Source organism: Charadrius vociferus, unplaced genomic scaffold, assembly GCF_000708025.1.
Source record: "Charadrius vociferus isolate BGI_N301 unplaced genomic scaffold, ASM70802v2 scaffold126, whole genome shotgun sequence".
Taxonomy (NCBI): Eukaryota; Metazoa; Chordata; class Aves; order Charadriiformes; family Charadriidae; genus Charadrius; species Charadrius vociferus.
The window spans coordinates 358,623-374,685 of record NW_009648894.1 but is presented as its reverse complement, the minus strand read 5'-3'; the positions used below and the strand labels follow the sequence as shown (position 1 = coordinate 374,685).

Genomic DNA, 16,063 nt, shown 5'->3' with positions numbered 1-16,063 from the left:
CGGGCCCTCGGCGGTGGTGGGGCCGGCCGAGCCCCCGCTGTGCCGGGGGTGTCCCGAAGCTTCGGATATCGGGGGTAGGAGGAAACGCTGCGGCTCTCGGCAGCACTGTAACGGGCCGTGAGCGTGTGTTGCGGAGAGCCACGGCTCCGCTGCACCGGGGAGACCAGCGTGGGGAGCGGGGACTGCTGCCCCTCTCTCCCATCACCTCTGCCCACGCACCGACTGCGACTCTAAGCGCTCCCTGCCTGTCCCTGCTGTCGCTCCGGCACTTGAGTGATGGGGAGACTTTGCCTCCTGTCTGTCCTCTCCTCTCCCTGCTAGAGAAGCAGAGCCACCAGCCAAGTAGCATCTCCACTGGTTTTTGGAGGGGATAAGGTGCCATCAGTCTGCAGCAAGGCAGGGCTGGTCTCTGAAGGAGAGTGAGGTAGTACTGTGTCACAGATACAGCGATGTCATGCTTTGGATATCGTGTGATTGCATGTGCTTCCAGAATTGTCACAGTGTGTTGTTACTGGTATGTTGCATTTACTGTAAGTTAACTTACATCAAATGCAATGTACCAATAGCAATGTACTGTCACAGTTCTGGGGCATTTGTAAATGAAGAGCAAGGCAGGTAACTGCTTTTGCTTTGGCCAAGAGTGTGTGTGATGTTATGGTACAGCTGATACACAGTAAGTTAAAGTTGTGGCTGGCTGTAGTGTGCCACAGGCTGAAATTTTCCTGAATATACATGATGTAACGAGAAAAAAGCAAAGTCTAAACCAACCGATGTACTTGAAACTCTAACCATATCCTGGGTTAAGCCTTTACTATGTTTGTTAAACTTGATAGCAATCAGGAGCAAATGTATGTAGCTCTTTTTACGTGATGGAAATGAGTTCAGTGAAACTTATGGCTCTCTACCAACTCACCACTGTCTGCAGAGTTGGGAGCACACCAGAGTATCTTCGCTTATATCAGTGAAGGACGAAGACAAGTACGGTTTTGCCAAACTAGGTTCCCTACTTAAGTCTTCATCTTTTACTGATTCCTTTCCTGATTCTAGGTTGTGCCTGGGATTTCAGGAAGATTACGTTGTAAAGCCCGTATATATCAACTCATGTTAAATAGAAAGCTTCACTGTATTTCTATTGGATGAACAGTTGTTTGAGACAAAGTAGTATTTAGCTTGCATTAACTACAGACCTGTTTTCAGAACTAGACTTAACACCTTTCAGATAAACTAATGCATTAAGAGTATGGGGCAGCAACAGAGTACTATTGCTTTTGTTAAGTAGCCTCGGTGCCTATTATCAGCATGAAGACACATGGTTAATTTGCCAGGTTTGATCTTTCAGGCAGGGTGAAAAAGGTAATGTTGAAGCATATCAGTAATGCTAAAGTAGAAAAAGCTTGTCTTATACACACACTGGTTTGGGTTTGTTGTGCAGGCAGGGTTGGGGATGACAATGTGGGATGTTGTGGTCCACAGGTGGTCCCAGTTACCAAGTTGCTAATTAAGCATCTGCAGCTTGTTTGGCAAGGAGCTCCCTAGATGAAGTGTAGTCTTGTGGTAACCTAGGTACACTGCTTCAGAGAAGTCTGTGTGCAGATACTCTTGGTGGCATCATGTGACTTGATTTAGCGTGGGGATTTGGGGCCTTCTCCAATTCGAGATGGAAGGTAGGGGAGGGGGAAATGTTGATTGGGTTTTGCTCAGTTAATTGAGACCTTTTTGCTTTTTCAGTTACTCTGCATTGTAAGTTGGGTTTTTGGTTTGGTTTTTTTATTTGTAATCATCAAGGTATTTGCTACTTTCTATCTGGAGAAGGAATAACTTCCTCCAAATATGACTTTAAGAAAGTATTGAATAGGTATTACCTCTGAATTTTAGGTAGTGGTTTGGTAACTGTTCAACTTGCTTGTCCCTGTCATCTGACTCCTTATGGGTGATTGTTTCTCGTATAGATTGGGTGTTTGGGGTTTCTCTGGCTCTCAGAACTGACGTGGAAGTTAAATGAGGCTGACCTGGTGCCTTACCTTCTAGTTGTGTTGGATATCTTTCCAGTGCAGTGTTAAAGCTTGCCTTTTCAGAAATAAAGGTCTTTGTTAAAAACAACCATCATGATTCATGCCCAGTGTCTATTCTTTCACAGCATCTTGTCTTTGAGGGCCACTAGTGGATGTTCAGAGATAACGATAAGGTTGGGTTACGATTGGAGGGAACATTTTGGTGGTGTTTTCCCTGTTCTCAGCCATTTGAGGTTTAAGGACGTACTAGGTTGGAGGATACTCCTGTTACTGTGTTCAGTAGCCCCTGATAGGGATTTTGGCTTGTGTACTTATTTCATGGTTGTGAATCCTGCCTACCCCCTGCAGTGGACAGTAACTCTTAAAGTAAGCTGATTCCTATATTCTTGGTTGTTCTTCAAGAAAAGGACCAAGCCTTGTCCCACTGAACATGTGAGTACTTGCTGCAGAGTGGACTCATATTTAAGCTTTCTTAGTTTAATTCACATAGAGTTAGTGCAGACACAATGTGTCCTGGTTTCAGCAGGGATAGAGTTAATTTTCTTCCTAGGTGCTGCTGTAGTTTGGGTTTAGTATGAGAATGTTGTTAATATATTGGTTTAGTTGTTGCTAAGTAATGCTTATATTAAGTCAAGGACTTTTTCAGCTTCCCATAGAAGCTGAGAGGGAGCACAGAAAGCACAAACTGGCCAAAGGAGTATTCCATACTGTAGTCATGCCTAGTATATAAACGGGGGCAGAAATTGGCGATCACTGCTCGGGATGGGCTACCATTATTACTATTATTTTCTCTTCTGTTACTGTTCTACTAAACTGTCTTTATCTTAACCCAAGAGGGTGGGGATTTTTTCCCTTTTTCTCCCTTTTCTCCCTATCCTACTGAGGCAGAGGGGGAGTGAGCAGCTGCGTGGTCCTAGTTGCCAGCTGGGGTTACACCACAACACAGGGATTTGGAAGCAGTGCACCATGTTGCATCTGCTCAGTGTCCCTATCCTCTTCCTTCAGGTGCAGACTTATTCTTGTCTATGTGTGTTTAAAAATAAAAAAATAATCATAAGTGACCATAGAAAACTGGTGTTATAAGGGGGAGAGAGGAAAAAAGGCAAAGGGGAAGATATGCCCTGGCTTGGGTGGGATCTCTTCTGGCCTCTCTTTCCAGCCTTGTGAATGACTTGCTACAATACAGGACAGCCACTTCTATTTTCTTTTTCCTTGACTTCCACCCTCTGTAGCAGTTGTGGGAGAGACAAAACAGAACAAACTTGCCTCTGTCAAATAGCAATTTCATCTTGATTTGGAAAGAGACATACTTTTCCTATCTGGATGGAGACTGACACTCAGTATCTGAAAACTGCCTTAAACTAGCTGAGACCTAGAAGCTTGGCAGCCTCTACATCTCTTCCCACTTCTGTGTTTAGTAAAGGGAGAGCGGAGTTATCAGCTTATATATAATGTGGTGTTCAGATTCACAAAGAAAAGTTCAGTAGTCCCTGAGCTGCTGCTTGCTCTGGAGTTCATTAATGTTGTCAGAAGTTGAGTTCTATTTTTGGAATATTCCTCGAATCCAGTCTCTTCCGTATCTTCTTCTAATGACTTAAAGTAGAAACTCGAATTGTGCTACAGGCTTTCAGAGCATCTGAATTTTTGAGCCTTTCAGAAATGTAGTATGAGAAAACTCTTTTCAAAGATGTTCTGTAGAAAAGAGATTTTGTTTGAGACTAAAAATGTCCCTTGATCTAGGTGTTCTGTGCTTTAGCTCATCATACTAATGCAGAAACCATGTGAAACAGTTTTAAACTTTAAAGGCTTTCCTTATTCTAGCATGTGATAAAACAAAAATAACGTTTGGTAGAGCACATCTACACTATGTTTGTGCATCTATACGTGAATAGTTTTTAAAAATGTCTTGCCCTGTGGAAGTGTTCTATTTTTTTTTAATTCCATATTGTGAAAAAACATTTGTTTACAAAGCACCCAGTATGGGACAAGTAATGGTGGAGAGCATTAATAGACATCCTGTAGGGTGAACAATCGGCTTCAAGTAGGACATAGTGTGCCTTTTCCCTAGCCTGATAGTTAGGGCATTTGTTGATAGGACTTTAAACAGCCATCATGGAATTGTTGTTGGAGTAGGGACCAGTCTCTAATCTCCAATTTATTTAAGTGATCGATACGGGGAAGCTATGAATTAAGAGAATTATTTTGCCCGAATTACAGAGCAGCAGATGTCTCAAGTTGTCTTGTTGTCAGGGAAGGAATATTGGATGAAATCCTATTTACTCTGTAAGTGTTAATTTGTTCTCGTTATCATTCCATCTGTAAGCTATTCATATTTTACATAAAGTACATGCTTGTGTGGTAGGAATTAACACGCCTAGAATTTTTTTGTCAGAAAGTTAGTGTTGATATAATTGTCCACTCCTAAAATAACCAAACCACAGAAGATGGAGGGCAGATCACTTGTAAGTCATTTTGTACAATACTGTAATGCTCATCCTGCATTAACTTCCTCCAGTGGGGCAGACAATGTCTTATCTTGGTTCAGCAAGGTCTCTGGAGTCTTCCTGTTTGTGGGTTTGTTGGTGGTTTTTTTTTTTCTTGAAAAAAAAAAAAAAATTAAGTTTTGTCATCTAAAAACTTGGGCCTGCAGCCCCAAAGCTTCATTGCCCTTGAATAAGCATCTTCACTTCCTATGTATAGAAATGATGCTGTCACAGCAGGGAAGGGTCACCATATGCGTGAACATGGATTGAGTCAGGGTCTGTCTCAGTTCTTTATTAGTAAAACACTTCCTTTTCTTACTCTTTTGTTTCTTAGTTCAGTTTGTAAGTGTTCCAGAGCAGGTACTTGCATGTACTAGCTGCTGTCTAGCACTTAGTGCGGTTCAGTGACTTTATACTTCTGTGGTGCAAATAAGTTGCAGGCAAGTGGTGTCTCCTCGTAAGCTGGCTTCTTGCAGGAGTCACAAATCTTATTTGCTATGTTTTTTCTTTTAAATACTGAATTACATTTTGACCACAGGCACAGAAAATCCTAAAAACTTCTTTTAGTCTATTTGAGTTGTTGCTGTGATTTGTGTGCTTTAAATGGACCTTTCACTTCATGGGGCACAGAGGAGATCAGGACTACTTCCTTGCCACTGCCTTAAAGTTTGTTTTATTTTGATAACCTTGGACATGTCTAGCCTTAGTGTTAACAAATAATCATTCATAGAAGTCATACCCTCTTCATTGAAGAGGTGGCTCATAGGCAAGGCAGAAGAGAGTTGAGAAAGGTCTGCCGTATTGGTGTATGTATGACCTAAATTTGAGCCTTTCCTCATGTGGTTTCTCAAGTTGGTCTAGCTGCTTATTAAAAGGCATGTAATGGGGATTGCTGGTTTTAATGTAATGAAGTTCATTATGGACTCTAATAAAGTAAAGAATGGATTATCTGAATTTTGGATTCTGTCCTGAAGCTGTCAAAGTTCTGTGCAAAACTGGAACGAATTGGCCAAGGCCACAGAAGTGTGGTGACAGCTTTGGTCTTAGTTCTGCTTTAATAAACTAAAGGAAGCATCAACTTCAAAGGAAAAAAGAATTAGTGCAAAAGTTCCATGCCTGGCTGCCCAATTTGACTTTCCAGTCCCTGCACCTGCAGTTCAGCATGGGTGTTCAGATCTTTGCCTGGCAGGAGCGATGCAGGGGTCCCACCTGTTAGGAGTCCAGTTGTCCTTCGTGCTCATGGTGAGATGTTGACTTTTTAGTATGGAGGTGAGGTGGTCTTAGTTGGTCTTGCTCTGCCACTGTAGTTCAACTTCTCTGCTTTGCAAACAAATCTTAAAGTGGGGTGGAAGCAACTTTGTATGGTATCAAAAACCCATAATAGATTATTTTTTTTTAAAAAAAGCAGATTAAACAAAAATCTTACTTTCAATTGCTACTGTCTTGGGAAGGGCAAAGGAGAAATTCTGAAATGTTCCTGTACCCCAAATCTTCAAGAAGCAAGCTGGAATGCCATCTCCTGGTTCTGGTGCCAGCAGCTAGAGCCCTGCTCTTTGTAACGCTCCACGCTTCGGCCTTAAAGGCACTGTTCAGTATCCTTAACGGGCAGAGCTGCCTGACACGGGCATGGCCGTTTGTAAAGGCATGGTGATGTAGCTAGTTAGTCCTCACCATTGCCACTAATGAGAGGCACTGAGAGTACAAAGCTGGTGGAAGTCTTTGCTATGTGTTGTGTGCTTTTTTTCCTGCCTTTTTGATAACCTACGATTTATTTGAATGTTTGAGGCTTGGGGAAGATATTACTTGACTAATCGGACCTTTCCTGTATTGGCTTATGAGGAGGAAAAAGGGCCCTCTTGGACAGGAGGACATTAAGTGGATGGGCACACAAGCTGTTTACATTGCAACGAAAAGTATCTGTTACTCTCCTTGTGGGGTTGGGAAGAAACAGGCTAGTGCAGGGTAGGTAACTCCACTGCCTGGTAGGAAAATCATTGTTTCTCTTTAAATACAGTGGAGCAAGGCTGCTTTCTTGTTTCTGGTGAGTCTAGGCAAAGCCTGAGAGCTCTGGAATTACTTTTTTCTTAAGTTAAATGTAGGAAAAGATTTTTATTTTTTTTTTCCTGGCTTTGGTGATGTCAGTTTGGATCTGGCTCTAATCTAGATTAAGTTGTCTTGGAGCTGGAGATGTCAGACTACAGCACTTCTTATCTCAGGATGCCAACTGGTAGGGTTGCCCTTCTGTTGGTTGTGTTCTTACTTGGCTTGGATATTAAGGGCCCACAAAATGTTGACATTTGCTGATTGTCACAGCTATTAAAATATCTAAACCAAGAGAAATAAATGCATAAGGGTACTTAGGCATTTGTTCACAAGCTTGTAACTGTCTCCAGCATCTTCTCTATTATTTTTTTGGGGTGTAAATTGCATTCCTGTATTTAGCTATATGTGTCAGTAATCCATAGTGTTAAATCATAGAATCATTTAGGTTGGTAAAGACCCTTAAGATCATTGAGTCCAACCATTAACCTAGCACTGCCCACTCCACCACTAAACCATGTCCCTAAGGGCCACATCTACCAGTCTTTTAAATACCTCCAGGGATGGTGACTCAACCACTTCCCTGGGCAGCCTGTTCCAATGTATGATAACCCTTGCTGTGAAGAACTTTTTCCTAATATCCAATCTAAGCTTCCCCTGGCACAACTTGAGGCCATTTCCTCTTGTCTTATCACTTGTTACTTGGGAGAAGAGACCCCCCACCTTGCTGCAACCTTCTTTCAGGTAGTTGTAGAGAGAGATAAGGTCTCCCCTCAGCCTCCTTTTCTCCAGACTAAACAACCCCAGTTCCCTCAGCCACTCCTCATAACATTTGTGCTCCAGACCCTTCACCAGCATCATGCCCTCCTCTGGACACGCTCCAGCACCTCAATGTCTTTCTTGGAGTGAGAGGCCCAAAACTGAACACAGTATGCCAGGTGAGGCCTCACCAGTGCTGAGTACAGGGGGACGATCACTTCCCTAGTCCTGCTGGCCACGCTATTTCTAATACAAGCCAGGATGCTCTTGGCCTTCTTGGCCACCTGGGCACACTGCTGGCTCACATTCAGCTGGCTGTCGACCAACACCCCCAGGTCCTTTTCCGCCAGGCAGCTTTCCAGCCACTCTTCCCCAACCCTGTAGCGCTGCATGGGGTGGTTGTGACCCAAGTGCAGGACCTGGTACTTGGCCTTGTTGAACCTCATACCATTGGCCTTGGCCCACTGATCCAGCCTGTCCAGATCCCTCCGTAGAGCCTTCCTACCCTCAGGCAGATCAACATTCCTGCGCAATTTGGTGTTGTCTGCAAATTTACTGAGGGTGCACTCAATCCCCTCATCCAGGTTGTTGATGAAGGTATTAAGCAGAACTGGCCCCAGTACTCAGCCCTGGGGAACACCACTTGTGACTGGCTGCCAACTTGATTTAACGCCATTCACCACCACTGTTTGGACCCGGCCATCCAGACAGTTTTTTACCCAGCAAAGGGTATACCCATCCAAGCCATGAACAGCCTGTTTCTCCAGGAGAATGCTGTGGGAAACTGTGTCAAATGCTTTAGTAAAAGTGTAGGTAGACAACATCCGCAGCCTTTCCCTCATCCACTAAGCTGGTTGGCTTGTCACAGAAGGAGATCAGGTTAGGCAAGCAGGACCTGCCTTTCGTAAATCCACGCTGACTGGGCCTGATTGCCTGGTTGTCCTGGACATGCTGTGTGATGGCACTCAAGATGATCTGCTCCATAACCTTTCCTAGCACCGAGGTCAGACTGACAGGCCTGAAGTTCTCCGGATCCTCCTTCCAGCCCTTCTGTAGATGGGCGTCACGTTTGCTAACCTCCAGTCAACTAGGACCTCCCCAGTTAGTCAGAACATTTATCAATGATGGAAAGTGTCTTGGTGAGCACATCTGCCAGCTCCCTCAGTACCCTTGGGTGGATCCCATCTGGCCCCATAGATGTGCATGTGTCTTATAGACTTGTAGTTGCTTATGGTTGAGGTGCTGATGTGCCTTTTATGTTTTAAAGCTTAGAGCTCTTTGTGGAGGCGGCTGCTCTTGTCTGCCCTTTAGTGCTGGTTCTTATACAGTACTCTTGCAGACTTTCTATGGGCTTCTTTCTCTGTCCTTCTGTTCTGCTTTGTGAGGTGGTGCAGGCAGTACTTAGAGTGCTCATATTTTAGGAGAAATTTAGGGTGGGTGCACGGTTTCTTCCTTTCTCCTCCCTGCCTTTCCTTCCTCCATGACCTGCAATTGCACAGCGAATGGTGGTGAGGCTTTTTTTTTTTTTAACACTGAGCATTCCATTTCTGCTTTTGGGTGGTTGCTTTCATTCTGCTAACAGGTTGGATTTGCATAAGTCATGAGCTTTCAAGGGTTAGCTGAAACATGTTGCTATATCAGTAAGTGAAAGCTCTCCAAGCTGTTTCCTCCAACTTGTGATTTAGTAAGTATTGATGATCGTGGCCAGTTTTCACACGTGCTCCCCAGGATATCTTCATTCCCTAAGGCAGCAGGACTCTCGTGGGCTGTCTCTGGGCTAACGTTAGTCATATATGTTGCCTAAGGAAAGCTATGAGGGATGAGAGACGTAGTGCTACAGCTGTCCTTCAGGCAGGAAGAGTTCCTAGGTGCCTAGGAGGGGCAGCAAGGCAGTTTATAGAGCTGTTTTGAAGAGACTACACTGGAAGTAAAGAAAAGGTGTAGGTGACTAAAATATCTCAATTTTTCTAGTTCCAGTAAAATACTACAAAATTTTTACAGGGAGGGGGATTGTTTGAGAACTCCTTCAAGGTGTGAGTTTCTCCTTTGACTATTTAGCATATTTTTCTAATCAGATACTGTCAATTGTGGGCTATGGATGAGATGGAGATGTGGAGGGTGGAAGTAGACAAGAAGAAATGTACAGGATGAAGAAGTGTAGGGGGAGTGCTGGTCTCTGTAGCTGCCCTGTGCCCCACACTGGTTTGTTCAATAAGGTGGAATCTGAGGGGCTTTGATCAATCAGATTATTCAATTAATTTGGGTAAATACTGCACGTTGTGACCCGACCATTCACCATGCAACGCCCATGCTAGTCTGCTACTGTGCTTCGCAGATTGTAAATTGGTTGTAAATTCAGCTATTGGTACTTAGGAGTTGGGAACATGTGGAAATGTAATTGCTTGTGTGGCCTGTGTTCTGTTGGGATAAACGTTGGAGTACCTATCAGTTTTTCCTTGGGAAGGATTCAAAGGGTGGAAATGAGGAAGGTGTTCGTGTGCCCAGAACCAGACCTCTGCTGGGAGGCACCAGTACTTGCTGCACAAGTTGTGTTTGATGCAGTAACAGAAAAGTGAAGTAAAGGGGCAGCATATGTCCTTAAGTCTTGAGCTTGCCTTGTTTATGACAAGTGAACTTGTTTGTGACAGTGCACGTGAATCTGGAGTTACTGGAGCGGAGAGAGTAACTTGCCTCTTTTTTTAGCTAAAATAGATACAAGCTCTCAGTTGCCATGTCCATAAACTAACTTCTTTCTCTCTTCATTTGCAGTTACGTTGTCTCATATCACACAGCTGGTTCTGAGTCACAACAAGCTTACAAGTAAGTATGCTCCTGTTTTTGGATTTCACTACAGGCAGTTGAGCAATACTGAAAAGCTGACACTGCTAGTTTGATAATTTTTTTTTTTTTTAAACTGTGACACTGCGTTCTATAAGAAGAGTGCTTCTTGGTGAAGCACTTTATTAGAAATAGAGATTGAGAATGAGACTTAACATCCATGTTCAATATGCCTTTCCAACTTTAATACAGATCTACCACGTACTGGAAGATCTGTAATTCTTAGTCTTGTTACCAGTTCAGCCAAAAATCCATTCCCTACCATAGTTCTGAAGTCCTTAAATTTAGGTGAGGATTTTTGAATTTGTAACTTTATCAGAAATAATAGTTTGTGTTTTAATAGATGGATAATTATTTAACTGAAGCAAGTGAAAATAAATTACAACTCAACTGCATTATATCTATAACTAAATATATGCACGCAAGGCGAACTGAATGTGAGCTCAGTCATGAAAGTCAAGCGATCTGCTTCTGTCAAAAAAATCTTTTGAGTGCAAGTTGTCTCTTGCTCGTACTGCACACACCACCTTCAGTTATTACCCTATGGATCCTGCTTCTCACAGTAAAGAAACCCTTAAGTGAGGTATTGATGAATAGCATGTCATGAGAGCAACATAAATGTGGGACTTAATTTAGTGGAGGCAGATATCAGACTGACTTTTGCAAGGCAAAAAGAAATATTTTTTTTTGTAGGAATATGCTTCAGGTTTACCCATCACTGTCTTGTGCAAATGTTCCTGCTTCATGGTTGTTAAAACACAAGCAGTGAGTTTTGTTTGATCCTTGTTATTGTGCATCTTCTAAGAGAAGAAAAATGTTGATGTTGTGCTTGTCCTTGTCTATTCTCTGCGTGTGCCAGTGGATTTCTGCCCAAACCAGTCCTTCCCTTTTTGGAGCTGAATTTTTTTAAGAGTGCATGAAATGGGGAGACGAATGGAGCCACCAAAGGAGTTGCATGTAAAAAGATAACTGGGTAGGTGCTTTGGCATGTGCCAGGCTATACCCAAGAAAGGCTTTACAGATTGAAATGGGTTTTAAAAAAACAACCCAAAAAACATACCAATAAAATCCAGCCTATTGAACTCTGAACGACTTGCTGCACAAGCTGTAAGATAGTATGTGTTATTTAATATGTGTCCCAGTGATAGGATAAGAGGTAACAGGCATGAACTTGAACATAGGAGTTCCATCTTAACATGAGGAGGAACTTCTTTGAGGGTAGTGGAGCACTGGAACAGGCTGCCCAGAGAGGTTGTAGAGTCTCCCACTCTGGAGACATTCAAAACCCGCCTGGACGCTGTCCTGTGCAACCTGTTGTAGGTGACCCTGCTCTGGCAGGGGGGTTGGACTAGATGATCTCCAGAGATCCCTTCCAACCCTAACCATTCTGTGATTCTGTAAAGTATATGTATTAATGCAAAAATCTCACTTAAGGCTCTGAGCATTTGCAGAGGATTAAGCGTGAGGCAAAAATGAAAATATTCTTAGATTTTAGCACTTAAATGCTTTGCTGTTTATTGGGTACTAATGTGTAGCTTAAAGGGTTTGTAGTACTAGTAGTAAATAGATAAAATTATGGGCACTATGTGGGTGATGGTGAGAAGTACGAATTAGTTATTCTAGGCCCTGCTTCTGATTGTATAGTGTCCTCTAGAGTGGCATTATTTGTTACTATTTGGTTTTGTCCCTATTGTAGTTTTCAAAGAAATCTCAATATGTTTATAAATATGACCAGCAGTTTTCAGCCATCTAACATGTAAATGTTGACCGATGGGTAAATTCACAGACAAATTCAGGCAGGGAAAACTGTAAGCATCGCTATTAAACACACAGCTCTACCCCTGGTTTAGGAGGTCATGAAGTAATAAATAGCTGGAGAGAATGTTTTGGGAAAGCATTACGGTAAACTTGCTTTGGGCATATTGCCCTCTGGCATCTGTGAGCCACTGATGGAGCTGGACTATGGGGGCCACCCAGCTGGTGGCTTTTGTGTTCCCTCAGGTCACTGAAAGGAGATGTCTGTCTCTGAACTTGAGCTGCTTAAAAGCTGGGCAGTTAATTGTATCCAGCCACTTCAGCTTTACTTGCAGCTTTTAGAGGATTGCAGGTGCTTTGAGATAGCAGTTCATTCTGCACACCTCTATCTAACGCTTGTGGTTGTTCAACTCATCCAAAGTTGGGCATGTTGTGCTGCCAGGCAGAACTTCTCTCTGGTGCTGATTATTTCCTCCGGTATCTTCTGTCTGAATGGCTGCTTGCCTGGCACAAGGATGAAGCGAGTTGTAAGCATTACTGTTGGTAAACTTGGCTATTCTTTCTCTGAGATTTGTAAAAATCCTACAACTGTTGAAAGCTAACACGCTTCCAAGGACTTAAGCATCTCTTCCATGTGACACCTTACAAATCTCACATGAAGCTAAAGGGTGAGTTCAGCTGAACATGCAACTGGCTGAGCAGGCAGCAGATATCTGCCTGGCTCTGAGGAAGAGAAGACAGGCTGAAACTCCTGCAAAGAGACTTGAATCACTTGGCTGTCTGAGAACTGAGCCTGGAGAGAGTGACAAGCTTCAGCATGAGCACCAGAACTGAAAGCTGAGTAACTACCCTATGTCCTAGCCATGAGTCTTAGCTGTAGACCTGACTGGGGGGGAAAAAGATATGGTAATAAGAGATGTCCAAGAAGGATGTGTTCAGATTGACTTTGACTATTCAAGAAAAATGTAGAGTTTGCCATTTGTTTAAAACAGTTTCAGTTTTCAAAATACCAGTTTAAGAATTGCCGCTATTCTATAACTGTGTTATATTAAATCTCAACTTTTAATTACTGTTTTCTTCTAAAGTAGCCCTTAGATCGGCAGGCTGCAAGTATATCTGTTCTCTCAGCCAAGGGATTCTGTCAGGCTTTCTAATTGCTATGTTTAGGTTTCTTTTATGGGAAGGTAAAACCACTGCTTCTCCTGATAAGTAACTCATCAATTCTGAAACTTACTATTCTTTCACAAATTGATGTAGACATTTAAATAGACAGCACACATTTTTAAAAGGCTAAATTTCAAGTTCATATTCTCATATTTGACACTGTTGACCTAATCTTTTAAGCTATGTAATTAATTGTCTTAGCAGATTGTTCTTAAAATGACTAGGAAGCTGGTGGCAGTGACACTTGACATGCTACACTAAGGTCATATTAGCATCTTCTACTAGTTTTCTGCCATTTAAATGAGTGTTCTGCTTGCTTTTTTTCTGCTGTTTAGAGTAAATATGTCTATCTGGAAGAATAAATACATGTAAAAATTGGATATGCATATTTTTATGTAACCATAGTTCATATTTTTGCCAGCAAACTCTATTAAAAGTAAGTAAAGTTTCATTAGCAAGCGTGAGGGCCACACTGTTAAATCCATCATACTGCTTAGAATATTATTGTGGCATGGTTTTTGTCAGTGTTTTTAGTATGCCATTCATATGGCTGGTGCTTGTGCATTTACATGTCTAAATCATTCATTATCAGAAGTATTCAATTCTACATTGATTTTTCTGGAGAATATTAGGATGGATTTTTTTCAGCTGTCTGGTGCCGTGCTAACAGTGGAGTCTTGAACGGGCTGCCTCTGCTCTAGGTAACTTCTGAAACAGTTGAGCCTGTCCTTTGCTGCTTGATGACAACTTTTTGTGCTTCAAAATCAGAAGCAAAACTTTAGGGCAAGCTAAATAGCTGTGATTCTGCAGTCTTGTTGAACCAGTTGCTGCTTAAGTGACAAACCTGGGATAATTCCACTTTGGGGTCTCCTGTGACAATCCAGGTGAAAGCAGAGGGAGAATGTGAGTATTTGTGTTCTTTCTTAACTTAATGTAGACATAGGGGCCAGTGTCTCCATATATTATACTGGGAGTTTTTCATTCTGTCATTTAGTGATTTAAAGCCTTCTATCCAGTACACAGCTGAGAAGCAAAATTAAAGACAGTCATGCTTGTGCTATTAGCCTGCATAGGTTGTCTGGTCCTGACCCAGGTGTCTTTTGAACCCCTTGGCTAATATCAGAATAAATGGGATAGATGTCCTGACAAATGTTCCTCAAATTTGTAGGAATGAGTGGCTGAATGATAGAGATCTGCCCTTCAGCATGGTGGATTAATTTGGGTAGGAGTGACCAAGTTGTCTTTGTTCCATGTCATTTGGTGGTAGCTGGGGGACATACAGGTGGCAGTCACGTCCTGCTCGGTGGGATTGTTAATAAGACAACAAGTGGTAGGGAATTAGGGTGACTGTGCTGGAGGGGTATGAAGGGAGTTGGAGCCACAGGATGTAGTTCTGTAGAAGTCATGATTGATCAGTTTGGTCAGCCACAAATATTGTTTCTGCATCTTCTGTGCGACAGTAATTTTTATGGGTATCCATTCTGTTTTGTGCACTTCGACTTAGGACTGCTTCACCCAAGTTCACGTAGAATGTAACTTCTCTTGAAGTCTGCAGCAATGTTGGCCACTTGCTCTTTCTGACATCCCTGTGCAGAGTGAAAGTGAACTTAGGGTGTTGGTGTCGGCCTGCGTGCTTCCTCTTACATTGCTCCTCCATGGTTGATGCTGGGGTGACCGTGCCAGTTGTCTTACGCAGTGCTTGATTGCCAACAGGTTGAACTGACGTGAGGCTTCTGAAGTTTTGCATTAAGGGATTTGTCATCAATTTGTTCTTGAAATCAAACTTTGTCCTACTTTGTTCAAAACTCTTCAACTTGAGTTTGTGGTTTCATAGTGGTTCTGGGGGACAGGTTGGGAGTTGCAGAATACTGGGATGTCCGGGGAGACCAGGTCAAGGAGAGGAAAGACATATTGCGAAGCTTGGCCGTCTTTTCTACTCTGGGACTTGCCCCATGTTATTTCAAGCAGAATGGTTTGCAGCACTGGGAGGCAGTGTGAAATAGATGAATGAGTAGGAGGGTGTTTTTTCCAGCTAGGAATAAGGTTTGTGTATCGTATTGTCTTGAGGACTTAGGGTTTGTTTAGAAATTGGCTGCACTAGAACACCAAATGACTGCCTTCGACTAGGAAAAAATGTACCTTTGCAGGCTCGAACTGAAGTCAACAGGGTAGATGAGGCTTTGCCTTTTGGTCCACTTATGCCACTAGATTTGTAAGTGAGCAATAATTGGAATAGAATTAGAACTAGAGAAACACCCGTTTTTGAAGGAAACTGTTTGAGCATATATACTGTGGTTTGTGCCTTACCTGACTGTTTTTTTTCCTTGCAGGGCAGCTTTTATGAACTATTTTGCCATTATTTATGAAGTGGTACTGAAACTTCTAGACTTTAGATAGCTAGGCAAACTCAAGGTATTCTCCAGCTACTTAAAATATATACAAAATTTCACATCCTAATACAGTCACACTTAATATCCTTACTTCGTATGCTGATGAAGTTTGACAATTAAAATCCCTGTATTACATCATGAATAGGAGGTGTTCGTGCAGAGCTTTTGGAAGCTCAGGTTAACTCTAGTCCAGCCCAGGAGTGCCCAGAGGAGAAGACGTGACTGGAAAGCAGGCTGGGATGTTAAAGGTTACATCAGCATTGTCAGCAGGTACCCCTGGTGGGCATCTGTACGTGTGCAACTATTATGCTGCCAACTTGACATGTCTTATTTTCGCTTATTTTTGAGATATGCTGTAAGCTTTTGATGACTTTTAACTTCTGTAATAGTTATTTTACATACCTACGTGAGGTGACAAATTGATGCACTAATTTGGAGAATCTATTCAGAGATTCTAGCTTTTGTGTCATTATCTGGTCGTACCTGGACTCTGAGTGTTTCTGCTGTCGGTGGAAATACTGGTAGTATGTGATTTGTCCATTAGAGGTCACTGTTTAAATAGCTTTAGCAGTTTCTTTCGTGGGAAGAAGCTCATGCTCCTGGTATCGATTCAGCCTGCGCG

At 42.5% G+C, this 16,063-nt stretch overlaps 1 protein-coding gene across 1 annotated transcript in view; it reads left to right on the top strand.

The window, feature by feature from the left end:
• RSU1 (Ras suppressor protein 1) overlaps positions 1-16,063 on the top strand; it is a 117,580-nt gene that overhangs the window by 3,101 nt on the left and 98,416 nt on the right. The window contains exon 3 of the mRNA XM_009887143.1: positions 10,064-10,114. Coding sequence (XP_009885445.1) covers positions 10,064-10,114 — 51 coding nt within the window. The remainder of the gene's footprint in view (positions 1-10,063; positions 10,115-16,063) is intronic.